The 24,108-nt window shown below is 36.0% G+C and overlaps 4 protein-coding genes across 7 annotated transcripts; 1 reads left to right on the top strand and 3 right to left on the bottom strand.

Moving 5' to 3' along the window:
• Window positions 1-9: 9 nt before the first annotated feature.
• ATKRS-1 (lysyl-tRNA synthetase 1) lies at window positions 10-5,444 on the bottom strand. Its single transcript, XM_011078159.3, has 17 exons — window positions 5,320-5,444; window positions 4,471-4,539; window positions 4,162-4,327; window positions 3,983-4,076; window positions 3,752-3,837; window positions 2,930-3,042; window positions 2,793-2,855; window positions 2,534-2,659; window positions 2,150-2,432; window positions 1,970-2,066; window positions 1,725-1,881; window positions 1,335-1,478; window positions 1,148-1,216; window positions 920-1,063; window positions 771-826; window positions 380-414; window positions 10-274 (listed from the first exon to the last, which is right to left on the bottom strand). Exons 1-17 carry the CDS (start codon window positions 5,320-5,322, stop codon window positions 246-248), a joined length of 1,734 nt encoding a protein of 577 aa, XP_011076461.1. The 5' UTR covers window positions 5,323-5,444; the 3' UTR covers window positions 10-245.
• A 4,613-nt stretch (window positions 5,445-10,057) lies between these two features.
• On the top strand, window positions 10,058-13,136 carry LOC105160685 (putative leucine-rich repeat receptor-like protein kinase At1g68400). 2 transcript variants are annotated; one of them, XM_088880099.1, is made up of 3 exons: window positions 10,058-11,518; window positions 12,264-12,919; window positions 13,017-13,136. In XM_088880099.1, exons 1-3 carry the CDS (start codon window positions 10,171-10,173, stop codon window positions 13,125-13,127), a joined length of 2,115 nt encoding a protein of 704 aa, XP_088736225.1. In that variant the 5' UTR covers window positions 10,058-10,170; the 3' UTR covers window positions 13,128-13,136. The 2 variants fall into 2 exon arrangements, with proteins under 2 accessions (XP_088736225.1, XP_011076470.1); XM_011078168.3 differs by having other exon boundaries at window positions 12,264-13,057.
• An 11-nt stretch (window positions 13,137-13,147) lies between these two features.
• On the bottom strand, window positions 13,148-14,953 carry LOC105160693 (glycosyltransferase BC10-like). Its single transcript, XM_011078176.3, has 2 exons — window positions 14,167-14,953; window positions 13,148-14,077 (listed from the first exon to the last, which is right to left on the bottom strand). The coding sequence occupies exons 1-2, from the start codon at window positions 14,707-14,709 to the stop codon at window positions 13,433-13,435; spliced, it is 1,188 nt and encodes a 395-aa protein (XP_011076478.1). The 5' UTR covers window positions 14,710-14,953; the 3' UTR covers window positions 13,148-13,432.
• A 146-nt stretch (window positions 14,954-15,099) lies between these two features.
• On the bottom strand, window positions 15,100-21,483 carry LOC105160704 (Metallo-hydrolase/oxidoreductase superfamily protein). 3 transcript variants are annotated; one of them, XM_011078193.3, is made up of 13 exons: window positions 21,053-21,482; window positions 20,452-20,599; window positions 19,987-20,141; window positions 19,106-19,288; window positions 18,508-18,583; window positions 18,191-18,268; window positions 17,677-17,762; window positions 17,187-17,260; window positions 16,900-16,945; window positions 16,551-16,660; window positions 16,289-16,463; window positions 15,706-15,823; window positions 15,335-15,474 (listed from the first exon to the last, which is right to left on the bottom strand). In XM_011078193.3, the coding sequence occupies exons 1-12, from the start codon at window positions 21,317-21,319 to the stop codon at window positions 15,758-15,760; spliced, it is 1,464 nt and encodes a 487-aa protein (XP_011076495.1). In that variant the 5' UTR covers window positions 21,320-21,482; the 3' UTR covers window positions 15,335-15,474; window positions 15,706-15,757. The 3 variants fall into 3 exon arrangements, with proteins under 3 accessions (XP_011076488.1, XP_011076495.1, XP_088736235.1); XM_011078186.3 differs by lacking the exon at window positions 15,706-15,823 and having other exon boundaries at window positions 15,100-15,474; window positions 21,053-21,483; XM_088880109.1 differs by lacking the exons at window positions 15,335-15,474; window positions 15,706-15,823 and having other exon boundaries at window positions 16,323-16,463; window positions 16,564-16,660; window positions 21,053-21,483.
• Between the last annotated feature and the right edge of the window lie 2,625 nt (window positions 21,484-24,108).

Here is a 24,108-nt window from a genome sequence, read left to right on the forward strand (position 1 = left end):
TAAGCACAATTGAGAAAGCAACTTTCAAAATCAACTAGTGAATATGATATTTGTAGGTACAATATGATAATCGAAACCATTCAATCACTGCAAGGCCTAAAAATTCAAGATGCAGGAGTAACAGACTGGCTGCAATAAACTAAATAACATTGTCCGTATTGTTGGAACACAATTTCAATGCATCAGCTCCTAATCCAAATTGAGAACTGTTTTGTCTTCTCTCCTATTTGTTCGCTTCAGAATTCTTATGACTGCAACGAAATCTTTTCGAGCTCTGCAACCAAAAGAACAATCAACTTCTCCATGGATATTAACAAGCATGACTGTACTTGGAGAAAATAAATATAAGTTTGTAGATAGAATAATAGAGATTGCATACCTTGAGAGGGAGGTCCATCCTGAGTTTTCTTGTTGCTACAATAGGGAAAATTGTAGTAAGTTAATATTTCCATTATTCATCAATATATGCAAGACTGAATATGCAGCAAGGGAAAACATCAGGGCTCATATAATTATATGACAGACCATTAAACTAGCATCTCAAACCACACCACCTGATTGCCCAAATCCAACTATCAACTTCCTCTTAGTCTAGTTCATATTTACCATTAACAAATCCAACCATATGCAATGTGAGGTTCCACTTGTATATTTTGCCATATTTGCATCATCAGCATATGTTAACAATCTTGTTTGTGATCAGCAAAACCAATTGTCAAAAAGTGACTTCACCTGAAACTTGTAATAAGCCTGGAAAGGAAAATTTGTACCTTTCTTTGTTAGTAGGTTCATCTTGGGGCTTCATTGCTGGAAAAAGCAGAACTTCCTGTACATAACATAAGAAAGAAGTATACGCTTGAGTTAGAGTCCACCTGTGTACAAAGCTAATATGATTATGAGGAGCATGTTGTATGCTAACCTTTATATTCTGTGAATCAGTCAACAACATCGTGATTCGATCAATACCCAACCCCCAACCACCAGTGGGAGGTAATCCATACTCAAGAGCAGTACAGAATGTCTCATCCAGGGCCATAGCTTCATCGTCACCGGATTGTCGGTCCTATTTTCATTTTACATCATCCCACAAATTTACATTCAGAATTCATCACTGCCAACGTTATGATTTACTTCTTCAATTAAATACCTTGAGTTGGTCAGCGAAGCGCTGGCGTTGCACAACAGGATCATTCAACTCCGTGTATGCATTGCAGAACTATCAAGCAAGAACACAGAAGTTGCAAAAGCCATTAGTCAGTATTGCAAAATCGAGTGAGACAAAAAAAACAAAGGTAATGGTACAGAAGAATGGAATATCTTATCAAAACACGTACTTCATGCTTGTTAATGAACAACTCAAATCGTTCGGTTAAGCCTGGCTTCGACCTATGCCACTTCGCCAATGGACTCATGATCTCCGGATGGTTGATGATGAAAGTAGGGTTTATGCATGTCTCCTCAAGAAAGTGGCCAACAAGCTGTACTCATCATAGAAGTAACAATTTATAACAGAGGGAGGAGAGGGGGTCAGGGTTGGGGGTTGTCAAACAAAATCTGATTCTCTGATAATTAGTGCGAAAGATTGCGCATAAAAGGATGAAAGACAAAATCAAGTAATCAACTAGCTGGCAAAAGTTAAGGACATGTTTTCCATATTGCATAGACTGCAAGCAGAAGAGATAACTGATAGAAAAAAGGAAATACAATATGCACCGATATATTACTTTGTCCAAAAGTCTAGCAGTTGTTAGAGGAGGGGGGCATTTGATATCAAACTTCAAACATGCGTCCACCAGATATTTATTGGCTTCCTCACTTGAGAGGTCCTTGGGTATGTTCAAATTTGCCAACTTCTCCAATTCACCTATCATATCAATCCGCCTGCAGAAGTAAAAAGATTAATGACCTCTTATGTTCCTTTATCAGACAAGTACAGGGGCAATATAAACCATGCAGATCATCTGCAGACCTGAAAGGAGGGGTAAAGTCAATCTCAATGGGGTCATTATCCAACCCATTGGCATGATATTTAATTTTATATCCACCTGTAAGTTCCTTCACCATCCCTGTCGACATAGAATTTGTTAAGACAATTGTGAATTAGGCAATATTTTCATTAGTCAAGATACAAACCAGATTTGCCACTCACCACTCAGCATATCTTCAGTCAGCTTCATCAGGTCATCATAATCAGCAAACGCCATATAGAACTCACAAGTCGTAAACTCAGGATTGTGTGTTAGGTCAATTCCCTCGTTTCTAAACTGTTTTCCTATTTCATATACACGTTCCAAACCACCAACAACCAGTTCCTTGAGATATAGTTCAGGTGCAATTCGCATGAAAAGTCTCATATTTAGTTCATTGTGGTGGGTGACGAATGGCCGAGCAGCAGCTCCACCAGCAATCATGTTCATCATTGGAGTTTCAACCTTAAAAAGGGGTAATCAGAAAAGCAGAACAAGAAGAAATCTAAAGTGAAGCAGGGAAATGAGCTAGAGACAAAAATTCATTTAAGACAACACTGACTCACCTCTATAAAATCTCGTTCATCAAGAAAATGTCGTATGTAAGAAATGATTTTAGTCCTGGTTTTAAATATTTCCCGAACCTCCATATTCAGCATCAAATCCAAATAACGCTGCCTATACCGTGTTTCCTATCATCAAAATCGTGATCCACTGTAAGAAAACAGATCTATGGGTCAACAAGCACTACTACACTGCAATGGTGGCCCTTCAGTCCAAGCTGGGGAACTACCCAATAATAAATGATGAAGAGTCGAGTAGCACCTGATCTTTCAATATATAAGCCTCAGGATTCCTGGCACTTCCTGGGACCCAGACATCAGTCGTCTGTCCAAAGTACTGAAATGTCAGCAAAGAAGCCAAACAGTATCAACACATGTAGAAGAGAAGACAACAGTCACCTTAGCGTTATCCGACCCTGGACCAATCTTTTGACGGGGCATCATGTGGAGACAGTGAGAAAGCACTATAAACGTTTTTGGAAATATACTCAGCTCTCCCCTTTTACTTTTACCTGCAAAATGAAGTACTCTATGAGCACTTTTTAAAATCAGGGAAATGTTACGTGCAGAAACCAAGAAAGTGATTCAGAAGCTAGGTATGCTATAACCAGTTCTGTTCGAATTACATCATTGCTGGGCTTAACATAAGTGCCCAGCCTACACAACGTAACAAGGAAAATAGAAAGCCGTGATTGCCAGCAAAATATCCTACCACGCATACATATGTGACTGTGCATGTTGTAAGAATCTCTATGAGTTCTCATCTACTTGTATTTAACAGTTTCATAAACCATGTAAAGTGCTTTAATAAGTAAAAAACACATGCCACTAGCAGAATGAAGCCACTTTGCTTATCCTAAATCAATTGCATAAGCCCCTATCAAAGTTTCACACACAAATAAGTTCCTAATCCTAGAAAATTCTTAAGTGCAATAATTTGGATATCTAGCAGGTCGCAGTTATGGTGTTTAAGTATTATGAAAAGTGCTTTAATAAGTAAAAAACACATGCCACTAGCAGAATGAAGCCACTTTGCTTATCCTAAATCAATTGCATAAGCCCCTATCAAAGTTTTACAAACAAATAAGTTCCCAATCCTAGAAAATTCTTAAGTGCAATAATTTGGATATCTAGCAGGTCGTGGTTATGGTGTTTAAGTATTATGATTGTCATTTTGCTGAGCAGTGCTTCATAGATACCAAAAGTTAAAGACTTACAGACCTGGGAATCCAATTATCCCAACAATATCTCCCCGCTTCACTGAAGAATGAAACCGTGTAAACTCTTCTTCATCCAAATCTGATTTCCTACACAAAACCATGATGAACTGCCATGGTGAACAAGGTATATATGCCACAACAAAACACAAGACACAGAGTCCAGAAATGGCAGGAGGCCTAAGCCACAGCAAGCTTCTTGCTGCTTGGAGCATAAATTGAGACATGCAGTTACCTTGCATCAGCCATAACTTGAACTTTAGCACCCCCACCATGTAGATCGTAAAAGAATAGCTTCGATGATGACGATCGTTTGTTCATAAGCCGACCTTCCAAAAGGAACATTCATATCATTAACGGAAAGTAACATGCTGCTTAAAACTAAGTGCACAAATCAGATTTGATTTCTAGTACCTGCTATTCTTTCTTCAACATCTTCAAGGTGATCCCCACTATTCAAACCTTCATACTTCTTCACATACTCGGGAATAGTCAGCTTGCATTCAAATTTGTGAGGGTATGGGTTGATCCCAGCTGCCTTTTGAGCTGCAAGAGCTTTCAGCCTATTTTCATAATATTGCTGAGCCCAGAAAGTTGCATTTAGTGAAAATAAACAGTCTCATTTTAGCAACAGAACAATACCCCCCTAAAACAACATGGATAAGAAGAAAGCAAAATAGAGAAACACCAGAAACATAGAGGTAAACAATGCGATGGACATACCGTTGGATCCATGCCCTCATCTTCTGCAGCAGCAGCTTTCTTAGTCTGTGGCCTTGACTTGGCAGAGGCCTGAAATATATGCCAACACCATAACAACAATAACAATGACAAACATAAAATACTGCAACAGAAAGAAATCCAGTAAACATATTGAATGAAATCAAAATTGCCACAAACACTTAATTCTCCTGAACCCATCTTTACCATACCATCTACAGACTAGCATACAACCTCAGTGGACTTGCAAGAAAATACAACTCTTCCAACATCATCATCATTATAAAAACCCATGTACAACTGCATATTCTTGCCATTTCCTCTCCAAAAAAATTCCTCACATTGGCTAATTACAAGGCATGTCAAATGCTTTTAAGGTGACACTAGCAGCTTTGACAGCCTTCTTTCCACCATAACCAGACCGCAAATCCGCAAACCACGTTCAGACACTCAAAACCAACATTTCTTACCACGATATCAGTTTTCATTTTGATTATAATGAATATTTAGAGATTTAGAACCCAGGAAAAAAAAGGACCTACAGAGAAACACCGCTCTACCAATAAACAGCCCATTTAAACATAGCGTCTCCATGAGTTGCATTGAAAAACACCAAAGAAAGAAAAAGAATCGCCCAAATTGTCACCCACTGGAACATTATATAGAAAGTTCACGAATAAAGATCACGATAACCATAAAAATCTTCACCAAGCTTCTAACTTCAAAATCTCATACATAAAAACTGAAACTTGAACACGAAACAATTATAATTAAACAAACAAACAAATTCGAACACAAGGACACGCAGCATAGAGACACAGTGATTCATGTTGACCGAAAGATAGAACGCACCATTTTCGCAATCGGGGATGCGGAAGAGTTCTGAGCTACTGATGAACAAATGTACACAGTCCTTTCACTTGGTAAAACCCTAGTGGCTTCAACCTTCCGCTAATGCTATACATAAATGTACGTATATTATAGAACTAGGCTTTGAGTTCATTTGGATCATATGATTCGGTGTGGGCTGGGCTTTGGTTCAGTTTGGGCTGCTCAAAAAGGGTGGAATGACCCAAATCAGAATATGTTGATTAATAAATAACATTAAATTAGTATTAAATACTAAAATAGAATTAGAAAGAAAGCATTACTAAATTCAAAAATCACAACTAGAGGCTGTTTGGCTAAGCTTAAAAGCTCCACAAAATATTTTAAAAAATTTAAGATTTTTTTATAAAAACTTATAAAATTTCAGAATATAATGTTTTGAATCTTATAAAAATACTTTCAAAAAAAAGTGAACTTTCATAGCTTTTTGTGTGACATCTTATAAGCTTTATGCAATGAATAATCCATAAGACAAAAAGACCAAAAAAAAAAAAAAGAAACTCATTAATTTGCTATATTCAAATTCTACTCTCGACATAATTAATATATTTTTAACAATAAAAAATTATTTCGTAATAATTTGTCAATTTTTTATCTTTGTTAAAAAAATATTTATTAATTTTTTTTAGTTAAACTAATGTATACTATTTATGAAAGTATTTAAAAAAATTTAATTACAAATGATGTTAGTAAACAGCTACTCATTTGATTCTAATGCATGGTATTATGTCCTTTCTTGTCATTTAACCAGTAAAAATACGTTATTATTGTCAAATACACTAACATTTTATAAGATGTAAAAATATCGTATAAATTTTAACATCTTATTTTTATCCAAATACTTTATGAGTTTATTTTTAAAATAAGATCCAACATCTTATAAATATTCAAAACATCTTATAAGATGTTGTAAAAAAAGCATAGTCAAACACGTTTTTTGTAATTAATCTCGACTCATAACTACATACTCCTTTTATATTTTGAAAATAGTAAATAGCAATTTACCTCATTGTACTTTTTAAAATGAAGCAATTTACCTCCTTATACAGGGAGGTAAATTGCCTCATTTTAAAAATCATAGAAGGGTAAATTATTCTATTTTAAAAAATATAATGAGGTAAATCACTATTTATTTTTTCATAAGAAAGTAATTTGTTCGTTTGCGATATCACAAGGGGTTACTTGAATTTTTTCATTTTGAAAATTGACATTGTTCATTATTTTTCAACTGTATTTTCACATTTTATCGATTATTCAGTCAACAAATTGGATTTCAACCCCTCAAACTTATTCATGAAAATAACCAACGTCGTATTTATTACAAATTTTTGCACCAACCGGAAAAAAATATTTGAAAACTTGAATTCTACTATGGTTGGTTATATTTTTGTCTTTAAAATTTTTGTGTAGGAGAAAAGAATGTGGCGGAATTGAGTCAATACCATACCACAGAATAAAAGAAAACATAAAGCCATATTTTGAAAATTGTGCCACAATAAGCAATTATATATGTGTTTGGACAGAATGATTAATCATATCCTAAGTACAAATTCCAATGTTTAATAATAGAAACTAGAGATTCTAAGTGAACCCCTTAACTACATCTGTTTTCTCCTCTCACTTTCGAATTTTACAATTTCTCATGCAAAAATGGGAAATATGATCATAATCTAACTCATGCTCATTATGATTTCTTACTTACCTGCTTTTTGCTAAAAATTAAAAGGTTAAGTTACAGCTACATTTTTTGAGATTTAGTATAAATTTAAATACATCATGTTGTTTGAAAAATTACAAGCATTTTTTGATTTTAACATCCGTCTAACGACAAGCACATTCTGTTAGGTTTTCATTCAATTTTTACGGTGAATAACCAAAATGCCATTTTAGATTATGAAGTATTAGTTTATATATTTCTTAAAAAATTTAAATACTTTATTGACTATTATCCCTTGTGGGTTATTTATTCTATCCATCCTTAATTTTTTTTAAAAAAAAATTAGTAATTGTAAAATATGTAGTATTGTTTGCATCATTGTTTAGGGGCTATATATATAATTATTTTTCATTAGAGGGGAATATTTGTAATTTTTAAAACAACGATGGAGTATTCGTAAGTAGCAGCCTCTAACGACACTACGTCTATATCTTTTCTAAATATCACACTTAAAGTAAACCTTGTTTTAAATATATAAACAAGCACATAATCCAATCTCTATTGAGTTTATATATACACGTAATCTCATCATCACGACTAACAAATTTTATTCATTTTACCCACAAGATTATACATATGCCTATTGAATACCACAACATGAAACTTTTATAATTAGTTCAGTCATTCTCATTTTTAATTTATTTTACACAATCCTTAAAGGTGATTTATGTCTTTATTGATAAATAAGAAATTAGATACTAGTCCTACCTGACTGATATGTAAGGGTCGGACCTAGCTCTCAATGGGTAAAGATCTATACCTGAAAAATATTAGCAGATGAATGAGACTGCAACTCAATAAGCAAATAGCATGCACTATCTACATATGTACATTAAATGTAGTCCAGACAAGACAAAACGAGCAATATATATAGAATGTAATCAATTTAACTTCAACATAACTAACTTTGTTATATAATATAGCCAATTCATAACAAGACAATCAGTTAAACTCCTCTTTTCCTAATCTGCTTACTAAAAGGTGATATAGTGTTCTTCTCCACCAACTCATTCTTGCAATTTATTATATAGTGTTTAAGTGAATCCCCTTAACACGTCACGAAGGCTCATCAATCTCATTTCACATCATAGCTCTTTTCGTATCATATCATTGTTTTTATCATATCGCATCATAGCTCTTTTTACATTATATCACAACTCTTTTATTTTCATTTGTCACATAGGCTATTTAACAACATTAAGGGGTATTCACATCACACGTATATTCAATTTTTATCACTTCCTCATTTCTACACATCACCATTCATGTAAGCATATAGTACCGTAAAACCACATATCGATATATTTCTGTTTACAAGTATCAACAAACACACCATTTAAACAATGTAATACTTCAATGCACATTCACATTTCAAACATAGTAATTCAAATTAAATCATCCACCACCCATACAATTCTGTATAAATCAGTTCCAGCACGAGTCACATATATATATATATATATATATAATTAATATCACAAAAAAAGGGAACATATATAGACTAAGTAGATTTTTTTTTATATGTTCTTCAAGTTTCTTACAATTTTTCATTTTTTTAAAAAAAAGTACAAGAAGAACAAAATTGACAATTTCATGCTTGGATCGTAGTGCAATGAATCCATATTTATTAAATAATAAAGAAATATTTATAATTATACTAAATTTTAGAAAAACTCATTGCAATCTACCCTTGAATATAAAAAAAGAAAATAACGAAATTTATACTTGCATATATCTTTTTAATTTGTATTTTATTTTTAGTTTTCTTAATTGTTAAAAAATAATTAAATATTAAAATATTTTATTAATTTTTTAATTATAAAAAATATTTAATAAAAAAATTCAAAATATTATAAAATTAAGACTAATTACTACTAATTTCTACATTACATTTCACGATTATAATATAAACAAAAATAATAAAGGAAATCAAAGCCCAAGTCATTAGTGCTACTGATAACACTTAGGACTCCTAAAAGATTTGCAACTATATTTGATTTTTGGTATAACTGGAAATATATATTTTTATATTATTTTAATAACTCGCATTTTCAGGGGAGTGTCAGAAAAAGCAGAACAAAACGAAATAATGAATCGAATATTTGTCAAGATTAGTTCTCAATAAATGCTTTAAAGAAGACAATGCCAATAACAACCGTTACCCCCAAAAACTAATTGCAGCAGTATTTGTACATTTTAGTGCAAAAAAGTATTGTAATTAATTAATTAATTAATTAATGAGGTTTGACTGTTAATTTCTTTATTAGCACCAAAAGACGTGAAAGTGGCGCTTTCTGTCAGAAGTCCTGGAGACGAAGACAAATGCGCCTTTAGGCAACCAGCTCTCCTCAAAACGGTTCCCTCCTCCACTAATCAACCAATTATTCATTGCTTATTCTCATTTCTTAATTACGACCAATTTACAACGTGTAATTTTAAGTAATTTCAGAGTGATTGTTGAACCAAATATAAAGAGTATGTTTACATTATTCAAGAATGAACATACGAACCAGATCATGATCAAAATTACATCCAACATATTTTAGTTATAGTTTTTCGATGTTTAAATCAGTAGGCTGTCAAACAAAATAATAGAGACCATAGAAATATTAAGATAACAAAAATCATACATATAATATAAAGAACAACTATTTATAGATAAAATCTATGGTATGATTTATATGAATTGCCGACATCAAATTAATTCGATGATTATAATAACTTGATACCTATTAAGATTTGTATAGCATTGAAATAGTATGGTAAAAACCAATAATTAACAATACAAGAACTTGTGGAATATATTTTAAGTAAGAAAACCTTCATAAAATACACAGACTATCAGTTGTTGAGAGTTTATATATAAGATTAGGGTTTCTTATTATTATTTTCTTTTTTCTCATGCAAGTGGCTTAAAAGTTTTTAACAGTTTAATTATTATAAATTTTGGTTAAAATAATATCTATATGTGAATCGTGATTGAAGTTTTGTTTACTTAAGCGAGTAGAGAGTTGAGAGCTCACTGCAGCAGGCGGCAACCATTCTCTCTCTGTGTCTCCCTCTCTCTCTCTCTCAGACACACACAACACCAACCAAGAATGGTGGCAGCGGCAATGCTGAAACCAAACCATTTAAACATAGCATTCTTTCTCTTCCTCCTCCACTACACCGCTGCATCAGACCACCCTGACGTCCAACCCCTCCTCCTCTTTAAATCCGCCGTCGATCCAAACAACGCCCTTCTCACCTCCTGGAACTCATCCTCTGACCCATGCACGACCGACTCATGGGTCGGAGTTTCGTGCCTTCACAACAGGGTCGCCCGTATAGTCCTGGAAAACCTGAATCTTCGAGGCTCTTTATCCCCTTCCCTTACTTCTTTAACCCAGCTCCGGGTTCTCAGCCTCAAGGAAAACGGGTTTTCGGGTCAAATTCCGGATCTTTCAAACCTCACTAGTCTTAAGCTCCTTTTCATTTCTCACAACCATTTCTCCGGCGACTTCCCAGCCTCATTATCTTCGCTTTCGAAGCTTTACCGCCTTGATCTGTCTTACAATAATTTTTCGGGGAGTATACCCTTGAGCATGAACCGGTTGACGCATTTGCTGACTCTAAGGCTTGAAGGAAACCGGTTCACTGGTCCCATTTCGCGTTTGAATTTACCCAACTTGCAGGATTTTAATGTGTCGGAAAACGGGTTGACGGGGGAGATACCGAGTGCGCTTTCGATTTTCCCTGCGTCGTCGTTTTCGAACAACCACAATTTATGCGGGCCACCGTTAGAGAAATGTAAGGCGGTGTCCAACAACCCGACCCGGCCTGGTGGGGCAATGGCTTCCCCGCTAAGCCCGAGGACGACTGTTTCGTCATCTCCAACAACAATGCCGAAGACAAATCAGCCCACGAAATCTCGAAGTACTCATCGGAGTAGAATCAGCTCGCTAGCCGTAATTGGCATAGTAGTCGGAGATTTTCTGGTTTTGGGGTTAGTTTCTATGCTTCTATATTGCTACTTCTGGAGGAACTATTCTAATAAGTTAACGTCAGGAAAGAGTAGCGGGTCCCAAGTGGAGAAAATAGTATACTCATCGAGCCCGTATCCGAACCCGGGCCAATCTGGATTCGAGAGGGGAAAGATGATATTTTTTGATGGGGAGAGGAGGTTTGAGCTGGAGGACTTGTTAAGGGCGTCTGCTGAAATGCTTGAGAAAGGCGGATTTGGGACGGCGTATAAGGCGATTTTAGATGATGGGAATGTGGTGGCGGTGAAGAGATTGAAAGATTTAACTGTGAATGGGAAGAAAGAGTTTGAGCAGCAAATGGAGGTTTTAGGGAGGCTTAGGCATCCGAATTTGGTGGCCTTGAAGGCTTATTATTTTGCTAGGGATGAGAAATTGTTGGTTCATGATTACATGCCAAATGGCAACTTGTTTTGGCTGCTTCATGGTAAGCTATTTTCATTTCTGTTTTGCTGTCTGATTTGCACTGCGTTTGTTGTTTCTTCTTTGTGTTAGGTGTTTGTGACTTAGCTTGCAGGTGTAAACTGTAGTAGAAATGGCATCGGGTGGTTGAATACAAAGATCCATTATGCGTACTGAAGGTAGTGGATGTGATATTATCATTAATGGAAAATTCAAGGACAATGATAAAGGGAGCTGTTGCTAGGTCAATCATTTTGTTTACACGTGTGGTTACAGTTGATATGCCCCCCCCCCCCCCCCCAATTGGCTTTACTGTGGCCATCTGCTTTGTTCTTGTTCTTGGAGCTCTTTCACTTCTATCTTCTATCCTGTTAGCCTGAGATGCACCTGCATTTGATAATCGATAGCGAGAAGTTGAAAAGGTTGCTAATAATTTAATGCTTTCCTGAAATCACTGTCCTAACCTCTGTCTATTTGTTGTGATTATGAAACTGATGGTAGAACATGTATTGGGATATAGAAGATGAAATCATATATCTTTTGAAAAATTGAAGATATAACATGTATTGGGATTTATGAAGAAATTCTGCTACTAAGAAACTCAAGGCCCGTTACCAACTTTTGTTTGGTCTGGGGACCATGGTATAATGGTTGAGCCACAGTATGAAAGCCAACTGCATTTGTTACTAACTAGTAGTTGTGTTGGTATGCTACAATTTTTTAAACTTTGGTGAAGCAGTATGCTAGATACTTCCTATGAATCTTTGCAGGCAACAGAGGCCCCGGAAGAACTCCACTAGACTGGACCATGCGGTTAAAGATTGCAGCTGGAGCAGCTCGAGGATTAGCCTTTCTCCACAACTCGTGCAAATCCCTTAGGCTCATGCATGGCAACATCAAATCAACAAACGTGCTCATTGACAAGGCTGGCAATGCCAAGCTATCTGATTTTGGACTCTCCATTTTCGTACCACCTTCCTCTGTCCCAAAATCCAATGGCTACCGTGCCCCTGAAGCATCACTGTACGGTCGAAAGCTAACCCAAAAATCTGATGTATACTCGTTTGGTGTCCTATTATTGGAGCTGCTAACTGGAAAATGCCCCTCTGTAGTTGACCATAGTGGTCCCGGCATGGGGTATGGTGGGGTCCTTGATTTGCCAAGATGGGTGCAGTCTGTTGTGAGAGAGGAGTGGACAGCTGAGGTGTTCGATTTGGAGCTTATGAGGTACAAAGACATTGAAGAGGAACTGGTGGGGTTGTTGCAGATCGCGATGGCTTGTACCCAGGCTTCACCCGATCAACGGCCAAATATGAATCATATAGTGAAAATGATCGAAGAGTTACGGGGAGTGGAAGTTTCACCATCACATGAATCTCTTAATTCAGTTTCAGAGTCGCCAACTGTTTCTGAAGACACACATAGAGTGAGTGAATGATCGATGTCTAGCTGTGTGTAAGCTTGATTTCCATTTGTTCAAGTTCTGTATATTTAGTGGTTTTTCTTTATGGCTTGACTTCTAGGTTGCAAATGCATCTGCATTTATAAGCTGGAAATTCTTCTACCTCGGTGTCCCATACTTGAAGTGCAACTGCATTTTGTCCTTTTCTTTGCAAGGAGTAGATAAAATTTAATGATAAGAATCGTTATCCGTTTTTATTAGGAAATACTGCATTGGAACTTCCTTCAGGTTCCCATCGGATAGATTGAACTTATATTCAGACTCTTTACAGATGCCTTGGACCCAGATGACTTAACTGCTGAAATCTCTATTGGGTCAAGTAATCCAACAATAGGCTCAAGTCACATATTTGGATTACGGGTTTCTAGTATTTGATCACACCGTAAATCAAACTACAATCATCTTAAGATAACTTTCCCCCTCTTATTTTCTTCTACAAGAACTAAATGGAGTAATAACATTCCAAGAATCAAGAATTTAAGGATCAAAGCCTAGTAGTTTTGGTGCAACCCTAAGCAAAGGTTGTAAAGTATTAGGATGAAACTTTCTTGCAAAGAGGAAGCAAATTGTGCTCCTCTCACCATTATAGGTGCAGTTGAATCCATTTCGCATGCGGTCAAGAAACCCCCCTGTGACATCATTTCTCATAAACATCGCAGGGTGTGAGCCCCCTCTAGACCAATCAGTCCAAGTAATTGTCCTATTTGATGTCAAATTTGGCCAAAATTTAGTTACTACTGTTGGCAGGTAATGTTCATCCATGTAACAAGGTGGCATGCAATGGTTTCTAAATAGGGGGTAGTATTTGATGTCTGACACTATAGCTAGGGCAAGTTCCCTATTGGCTTCAAACCATTGGGATCCCTTGCGCCAATCAGATAACGTAATTGTGGGCCACATCCGCTTGTTGTATCGGCCTCGCCCGATGGGCCGGGGATCATCAAAGGTACTAAGAAAACTTTGGTTGGAGTTTATGAGGTAGTTGTATATGATGGAGAAGTTGAATAAAGGGATGCATGTTTCTGATAAAAGAACGAATCTTTCGTTTGAGAAGTCTAGAAGGGCATTTGCTAGAAGACGTCTTTCTGCATCGATCATGGTTGATCTTCCCCACTGAACCAACTGTAAGATATAAAAAGAATAACTCATAAATCTTTATGAAAACTAGAATGCAAAAAGCTTCATTTGTAGTCGGATTACATTTTGTCTACCTTGCTAGGTATTCTACGTTTGTAGAACACCGATGACTTGGAGGGCTCGTATGTGAACTCCGGCAAGGTATGGAGGTAGATTGAGAAGAGCCCTTCATGTCCTCTAAAGAACATATCCCAAAGTGGTGCCAAAGGTAATCTTCCTCTAGTTAAGAACATGAATGCAACTTTTGGTGTTCGATTGAAAGGATATTGAACTATACCAGGAACCATTGAGGCCCTCCACATCAATTCTTCATCAGTCATTGAATGCCAACGATCTTTTGGAGAAATCCACTCTTTCAATCCGTACGCTGTGTTTGAACTATTGCATTGTTGCATGCATGGAGATAAAGATGAAGAAAATAGTGGAGGAAATGCATTGAGGGAAGAGAAGTGTAGATCCTCATATAGCACAAACTTTTTGAAGTGATCATTGATGATCATTCCTAAGACTAAGACAAGAAATGCAATTGATAGACAGAAGATTATAGTTGTAGCAACTTGAAATTTTCCATCTCTGACTTCTCTCCGGATGCGAACGGAGAGTTCTTTGATAGGCATAGTGATTTTAATATATCCCTTTTTCTTTGTAAAGGAAACAAATCCCTTGGTGCATTTTCATATCATCAACAAGAATGGAAAGTGAAGGCCTTGCTCAACCCCACATGGAAAGTACTAACATAATGTGTGTGCGTGCGTGAGAGAGAGAGAGAGAGAGAGAGAGAGAGAGAGAGAGAGAAGTGATTGCTATCATTGATAAAGAGATTTCTGCTGCAAAAGTGATGATTGCAATAGAATGAGAGCTTTAACCAAGCGAGGGGAATAGGGGAGGCTTTGCCGTCTCATGTGTTGCAGCAGCGAAAAATGCATGTTTCATATGTCATTCCATGCTGCCCCATTCAACATATCAATCTAATTATGTTTTACTATAGGGGGGGAGGGGCAGAACAATTTATAAGGGCTTTCTGTATTGATAATGCTACTAACTAATAATACTGGTATCTCACGAGATCCTTTCATTGATCTATTTGATGGAAACAAGTTGAATGAAACTTTTTTTGCAAGTCTTATTGATGATACAACAGAGCATACTGTACTGATATTCTTATGCTTTCTTCTGAATATGCTTACGCCCTTTTCTTTGAGCTAAGCACCTCTCCATCGGAGTACAAACACAGCAATGGCTGCCACCGCCCCTGCTCCTAGAAATTGAACTATCTGTAAATGATGATGCTTTATGGAGAGAGTACTGCGTAGATATTCCCATATCCAACGAGAAAAGAAATTCAGTTTACAGGTTGAATGAAATCTCTGCACCGAGAATTCCTAGACATGGCAAAGCAGAAGAGCTCCAGGTCAAGCATATATATATATATATATATATAGATAGATAGATAGATAGATAGAGAGAGAGAAAGAGAGAGAGAGAGAGAGAGAGAGAGAGAGAGAGAGAGAGAGAGAACTAAAAACCAGGAACTTTCAATTAAGTATTTATAATTAAGAAAACATAATCAGCAGCAATCACTCTAATTCTTGGTAACAGGGAAGTAGTCCAACCTAAGATGATGTAAGTGTGGACAAGGTCATAAAGGAGTAGCTTTCCTCATGCTCATAATTTACCCACACTTCCAGCAAATTCAGCTAAACTGCCGTTGAAATTTTCTAGAGAGAAATCCTGCATGTTTCAGAGAAAAGTTTGTAGTCTACTTCAACAAGCCAGTTCCAGTAAACAAAATACTCCGACGTTACACCAGAATACTTCACATAATTAAAGCAAGTCATACAACAGAATAAGCAGTCATGACTAGTTTAATTAGCTTGTGATTTTTATCCAACTTCTGATGATAAAAAGCTATGCTTTTTTATCATTTGCGTCTTTAGGATATAAGTTCATCCAGACTACTTTCCTCAAATTCCTACTAGGTGCTTAATTACCTATACAGCTGTATCCAAAATTCTTAGGTCTTGAATGAAGGAAAGGTTGTTGACATGGGTAAAAGGTTCTCATTTAGGGAGTTTCAATCCTTCTGACAAAGATCCGATGAGTCAGATTCCTAGAATATTTATGTTTTAGCACTGTTTCAGAAATAGGTTCAGGTACTCCCTGTAAGGATTTCAAAAGAAGGCTAATGAATCTTACCTCCGGTAATTTATTCTGCAGGGCAAGGTGATCGACATGGAGCCTCACATTTGATGCAGCATGAATCCATAAACTGCGATCAACTTCAGCATATGTATATGCAACAATGTCAAACAATGTTTTGGCTCCTTCTTGTATAGCTTTCAAGATAGTAGCTTCTCGATTTCTGCGGTTTCTGAAAATTTGAGAAAAGGATTTGAAAAGAATTGATAAGTGCGACAATGGAACTATAAGCCGATATTCAGGAGTTTTTTAATCTTACTTAAGATACCCACAGAGCATGTGCTTTGGCCACATATTAACTCTACCATGCATAGGAATCAGTACATGTGGGGATAGCTCCATAAACTTGTATGTCGTGTGAAAATAATCCTACAAAAGCAAACGAAAATTTCAAATAAACAGGATCGACCGGTAGAGGACTAATAATTGAATAAATTTGGCCCATTGATGAAAGAGGGTAGATAAGTGTATGGGGAAAGCCCAGGTGACCACTACGTGCACTGGTGCATATTTACTTTACATTTTCAAATATCAACTTCAAAGATGTGCCTTCTCGAATCGAAGCAGAATCTGAGTTCCTTATACATTAGTGTTTAGCAAAAACTTACACTCATATTTCCACCAGAAGTAATGTCCAAGAGTGCACTTCCTTGGCTGAAATAACATAAAAGCATCAGTTCAAAACATCTCGTGATATTCAAAGACAATCAAAAGTTAATCACCACTTGTAAGAAATCTTGATAATGGATAACAAACAAAAAAATTCTGATTCGCACTGCCAGTTTTTCTTGGCACACATAAAGATCAAGTTCTCATATTATAAATTGATAAGAGGTTATGAAATCAATCACATCCTATAATTGTATATTTCCAGATTGTTGTCTGAATAACTTACCCAACACAATGATCTCCAACTATCAATGAGTTAGTAGCTGCATGAACCAATGCCATGTGTCCATCTGTATGCCCCTGATAAGATTTGACCATGGGGAAAATTTCAGCAGGTTCAACAACGGAAGCTTAGATTAACCTAACACATTACAAGCACAGTGAACTTAGTTGAATAGTTCTGACATACAGTCAAAGCCAAATGATGATACAGTGCTCAATGAACTGGAAATCGCACATTACTCTGGAGTTGCATTGGGGGTCGACTTCTACTCACATCTCTTTTAACTTTATTAGCCCATGGAATTGTTACATTGATGAAAAGGTTTATGATGATCAAAGAAATATAGATATTATTTTTAGTAAAAGTCAACCTAAATGCTGAAGTATATAAGTAGTTGAATGAACCCAAATGTATCCATGTGGTACCTTATGAAATAACGGAAAACAAACAGTGACAAACAATATAGAGAAAAGGCAATATGCATGAAATTTACTGGAGCTGAAATGAGTTTCAAACGTTGACCACCAATACAGATTTCTTCAGATCCCAGAACTGGAACATATCCCAGAGACCAATCATCTGCATCCATAATATGAAATGTTAGTAGCAGTTTCATTTGTTTCATAAAGAAATCTCAAACCTTTATTACTAATTTAGTATTCTAGTGCCCAAGTTCCTCTGTTAGTAACCATAAATCCATTATAGTCTTCCAGCCATAACACTCATTCATGAGCGTAATTAAGGCGTTAAAAGAATTATCCGATACAAAGAACCCTTCCTTTCTTGAGCACTGATAAGACGTTTGAAGTAGTTTCTGATTTATGAATGAACCAGAAGAATCTAGGGAGCATATTTGACTATTTTTCATCTTAGCATTTGGTTTGTTGTCAGAATAACACAAGCAACTCTACCCTCAAAAACTGGTGTGTCACAAAAATTAGTGTTTTTTTCAATCTCAAGTAAAGTGGAAAATGTAGAGAACATATATTAACTCTAAGTCACTGCACCTTTACTAATTCGTCGAAAGGTGTTTTCGTGAGCCAAGAGAGTAGCATCAGGATTGCACTTCTGAACGATGGAGAGACCTGTAGGACATCAAGGCTAACCCACCATAAGTACCATACACCAAAAGAAAAAGAAAAGAAAAGAAAAGGACACATAACAGATCAGGCCATGAGATAAATTATACATCAAGGAGGTCATGGCATCAAGATATAATGAAGTCTTGAGATCAACTTTTTGTTAAGGCCGATCATATCCTAACATTACTTAAAACATCTGAACAAAACAAAATTTAGATACACTCACTTTGTGAAAAGCTTACCATCGACGTGATCATGATGATGATGGGTCACAAACACGACCAACTTCCGTGGGAGTGCAGTAACAATGTGTTCCAGCTGATAGTGGAAGGGTAACATGTCATGATGACATCAAACCAATTTAAAAGTGCAAAATTGATTCTGATCTAAATAGCATTACAAGGTACTTTTGAATTGCTATACAGTAATTACTTTGATCCAGGTCGCAGTTTCATTATATACTGAAATATACTGAAATGAGATATGGAATACTATCACACCCTAAGTTATAAATAAATCCTTCCACGAATCACTTCGCAACAATAATTCCATCCTTGATAGAGCTTTCCTGGATTTTCCAGGTAGATTAAGTCACCTTTCACAGATGACTTATCATTTAGATTATAAAGTGGCAATATGTGGTGTAAATCGTAGAATCAAATGTTATGTGTTCTTCATAGGAGATTCACTACTGGCATAAGCTTGTTTAATTGTTTCTAGTATATTTCTATTTCTTAAGGGCATCCGAAAAAAATCACAACCGAAGGATCATAAGCTAAGCTGCCTACACACTTTCTACATTCTCTTTATGTTCTGTGTCAAGTAAAATAGACATAATACCTCTTTGTGCATAGCAGAGTTGCATCCAGGATCTATGATGAGTGCATCTCCACTAGCAATAAAATTATCACCACCCAAGCCATCATAGCTAGTCCCAGGCACAAACACAACTAAATTTGTGGTGTGGAAAGGCTTCGCTGTTCTGCTTCTCATGGGAACAAGTTTAACACCAGGAGGATATTCCTGCAGAATGAGAAGGATTCTGTAATTTGACATGAACATAGTGGATTTATTTCAAGCTGTGGTAATTGAAATTTTTACTTCCAGAACAAGAAGCTGCATGAATATATCAATATATCATATAGAAAAATGTTAACGAAGATATAAGATGAAAGTGAATGATCCATATATGATTTTTCTATGGTCACCATAGAACTGTCACGTGTCATCGTCAAATGCATGTTAAATATTTAAGTATACATAGAACTCAGACTTTCCAAATCATTAAATTTATTGAAAAAAGAATAGCAACCATGATTTGAATTTCATCATATGCAATGATGGCGGGTCCCAACTATTTATTTGCAGCCATTGGAATATGTAAAACAAGTCTTTTTGGTTTAACCCCTGTCAAAATGTTCTTATTCTTATTTTCCACCATAGGCAGAAGGTGCTTGCTGTTTATCAGTTGTTTTTAGCATTACCTAATTCTTCAATCAATAATGACTGATAGGGAGTGTTGACTGGGAAAAGTAGAAAACAAGTTTTTCAACTGTGCAAAAAGCTTAGATGGATATTAATCTACCTTAGAATGGCCTGGCTTAGGGGGTCCAGATAAAGCAAGTAAAGGTGAAAAGGAAAACAAAAGGATGCAAAAGGCACATCAAAAGTAGAATTAGCTTTTTCTCATGAAACTTAACATCAACCACAAAGAAACGAACCTGAGATCTCAAGGTGGCAGGAATGTTCAAGTTCGTAATTTCCATTGAATCATTCAGAAGACCAACAAAAACTAATGGCCCTATACGATCATTATGAAGCTTTGCTTCCAGAAGCAAATCCGCACAGTCTTTGGTGTTCCTCCACTTCCAGCAATCTGTAAGTGTAACAACACAAATTATAAGTCTCACAAGAAGTCTGCTTACCAGCTAAATCTGTTTTTAGAGTAAACACATGCATGGACCATGACATATTGAAAATTTTATGGGAAATGTTATGTGTTCAAACTTTCATGAATATATTTTGACACATGAGAAAGAAATTCAACACGACATTCTAGAACCTTCAATAAAAAGATAGTTTGAGTACTTATTCCAAGCATTAGCATCACAATTTACTTCTGATCATCCCTCAAATATCAGCCATTGAGGAACTACATACTAAGGAAAGAATGAGCACTAACAAACCTTCTGACATCGCAGCATTGGGTTCTAATTCTCCGACAATATACACGGTCTTAACTGGTACACCAGGTCCAAATTCAGGTTCCTCTACGACCTTTGAGACATTCCACTTTACCTTGGTGGCTTTCAGAAATCCCACTTGCCCAAGCACCTACATCATAGACATCGAGAAACCGAATTAACAACTTGTCGCGAGATTTTTGACTCAACTAATAAGCCAGCCTAGGTCTGAACCATCAAATATATGAAAATTTTTGGGGACAATATAATGTAATTTGGACTTATGTTTTGGATTTACCATGAAATTGAACATCTGGTGGTCATGATTTTAAGCAATGTAGGCAATAGAATTAATTGATTTACTCAATACCTTCAGTTATAGCCAACTTTCCAGAAAGAGGTCTTAAAGCAAACTTCCAGCTAATTAGTTTAACTTGCTAACACCTGATAGCCAAAATGTAATTTTCGGACATCGTCTCCAGTAACTCAACATTTCCTTAGAAAGAAAAGAAAAGCAATTCCTACACTCTTGGCATATTTTAGAGCTAAAAAGGATGAAAAAGGAAAAAAAGAAACGTTACTGCATCGTAATGCAGTTAACTACCTGATTAATAGCTGAATCAAGATCAAACCCACTTAAGAATTCCAACAAGGAATTGTCCTCAGCTCCAATTTGAACTTGAGAACTACTCAACGGGCTATCAAGAAGTGATAATTGTGCAGAGGGCAAGTCCCAAAGATCAGAATCCTGATATAAATCATACTCAGGGTCGTTGAATTTCGGGGGTGGCGTTTGCTTTGTTAGGAGAAAATCTTCCTTGTTGGATGGGTTCTGGATAATCACCGCCAATTTCACCTTTTCAGTCCCCATTTCTCATTTGGTTGAAGACAAGTGAGTCTGTGCTGCGGTTTAAAGAGGCTGTAAGAATTGAAAGTGGTAGTTGCACTACACTAATTAGCCGTACTTGTTAGGTTGAAATGCGTGCTAAGAAGCAACTACTGAAACTCAAGGAATCGGATTATCCATACTCAAGGAAGCAAGATGAACAACTTGCTTAAATATTCAGCAGAGTAATTCTTAGGCCCATGATTATAATCATTTCATCCATCCCTGTTCATCAGTCCAATTGTCTACAGAGGTGGGCTTGGATGCTGCGAGCTGCTCTTTCAGATATCTTCCATCATAAGCATGCTATTTGGTCAAATCCCTGTCTGGGCTTTGGCCTGTTTGGGCAAATTTGAGTCCACAAAATAGCACTGTCAAGAAATTGCGTAAAATATTTATCATCTTCTTTTTTTTTTTTAAATCAATTCAGCAATTGATAATTGTTATATCACAGTTCTTGGAATCGTTTTCTTGTTCCATATTGTTAAAAGGTTTTCATCAGATCATCTCATCAGCATAAGGTATATTATCCATGCCCCTTAAAATTAGGTTCAAATACGCTAATATTTCCTCACTTTTAAAAAAATTATAATTACACCCCTAAAGATTATATTCCTAATCACAAGTACATGTCATATTTAATGTTACACAAACACCCTAAAAAGAAGTGTATCTATAATTTTTTTTAAAAAAAATAAAGTGTTTGTATATTTAGATGTAACCTTAAAGATGTTAAATATAATTTAACCGTGTATCATATAGAGTGAACATGAACTTAGAGCATTATTCAGGCTAGAAGTGTGGGGAAAAGTTTCTTGTCCAATAAAGGCATTCTCAACAGTTTATTGAGTTGGTTCTCCATTTTGTTGGATTATCGTATTCATGTTCAGAGTATGCAATGACTGCTGCATGTAACAGGTAACTTTAAGTGGAGATCACTTACTACATTGTTGCCTAAAAATCACTCGCCCTTTGTCTGAAGTGTGATGTCCGACTGGATTTCCATTAGTCTATTCACTTCATCTGGATAACTGGATTTTCAATCACTTGTACCCATTTACAGATATATGATCTTTTGTGTTTTCATGGATACAAGAAAAGATGCAGTTAAATGGTGCATTGGTCCACCAAAATTGAGCCACACTTTCTATATTGCTCCTGCTTTGTCCCCCTCTATAACCACTCATTCTGAACTCAAAATGATCCTCAAACCTCATTTGTGGACTACCCTCACGTATATGACTCAGATTTGCACCGAAAATAGCTGCAAAAGTCTAGACTTAGCTAGTTTTCAAGAAGATTACCAACTTACCGTCTTCTCGTTCAACTTCTAACAAAAATGGACAACTAAAAGAACCATTGACGTGCTTGAATTTGCTCAGAGTCGGGCTATCAAGAGCTTGCTCAACTCCAGTTTTCTACCGGACCAGTTCATTCATGATTGGTTCACACAAAATTAATCGTGCTCGACTAATATTTCTACAGCCTAAAACGAGCTTGATTATTAGAAGTTTGATATGAATACGGAACAAAATCGAACATAGGTTTTCCTGATCTCTCTTTGTAGAGGGGGTCCGGTCATATGTGAATAGAATATGGCCTTTCACACTGACAAAACAACAATGTTTGTACACAATGAAATCTGCCCTTCACAATTCCAGTATTCCAACTTGCAGTTAGCTTGTGGGACAGATATCAAAGCACCAAGGCCTAAACTACTCCTTTAAGCAAAGTGAGTGACATCTTTAATAATCGCACTCACTTTTTTACAAGAAAAACGCTTATTTAAAAAAAAAAAAATCATGTTTTAGGTTCAAATTTGGAAATCGTCCTCACCTTCTGAAAACCCTAATCCAAATTGAATTTGCTCGAATCTAAATCAATTATATGGTTCGTACAATACATTCGTTGTGTGATTGGTGAACAATTCAAAAACAACAATCAATTACAAAACAAATATTATACTTATTCTATAATTAATTTAATTCGATCAAATCTAATTTGAATAAAAACTTCCGTCACCAAACCACCAAAATAAAGAAGGAAAAGGATGAGGCACAAGAAGACGACAAACTATGATTACGACAAGTAAGATTTACAGTGGGAAACTATTCTTATTCACGACAACCCGCAAGATATTTTCTCTGAAAAAAATAATCAAAATACATTATGCAACATGACTATTTTTGTCACATTTGAACAAACGTGCGTCATTATTTACAAAAGTATTCATAAAAGAATAATCCATAAGTATCCTACACGTCATAACTTCAAACAGGTTGACTTCTATACATAGAAATTACCTTTAAAATATGGTGCCACGCATCTCACACCGTATCCCTCCGTCGCATGTAAATACAACGTTTGTTACTAACATTAAAAATAAAGAACGAACATTGTTTCCTTAGGTCGAGGCTTTTCGAAATTGATTTTAAATTGAGTAATGTATAGAGGTAGAGTCACGAATTAAAGACAACGCCCGATGTGTCCCGTCATTTCTGCGCAACGGTCCCCCAAGTGCAGCTGCGTGCGTAAGAAGAAAGAATATTACAATTTTAGTTTTGTAAATTAGTGGTGATGACCATTTTGGTCATGTCTAAAAATTTGTGATTTGATTTTAAAATTTTAAAAATTGTGATGATTTTAGTTTTTTGGCCAAATTCCACATCATAAGTCATCAAGTTAAAAAGAAAATATTGAAATGTCATATTATCAAATTCGTCGAAAGTCCCAATTTAGATGCTGACATGATTGATGATGTAATTTTTTTCGTC

The sequence above is a fragment of the Sesamum indicum genome, linkage group LG1 (genome assembly GCF_026168435.1).
Source record: "Sesamum indicum cultivar Baizhima isolate 11 linkage group LG1, ASM2616843v1, whole genome shotgun sequence".
Lineage (NCBI taxonomy): Eukaryota > Viridiplantae > Streptophyta > Magnoliopsida > Lamiales > Pedaliaceae > Sesamum > Sesamum indicum.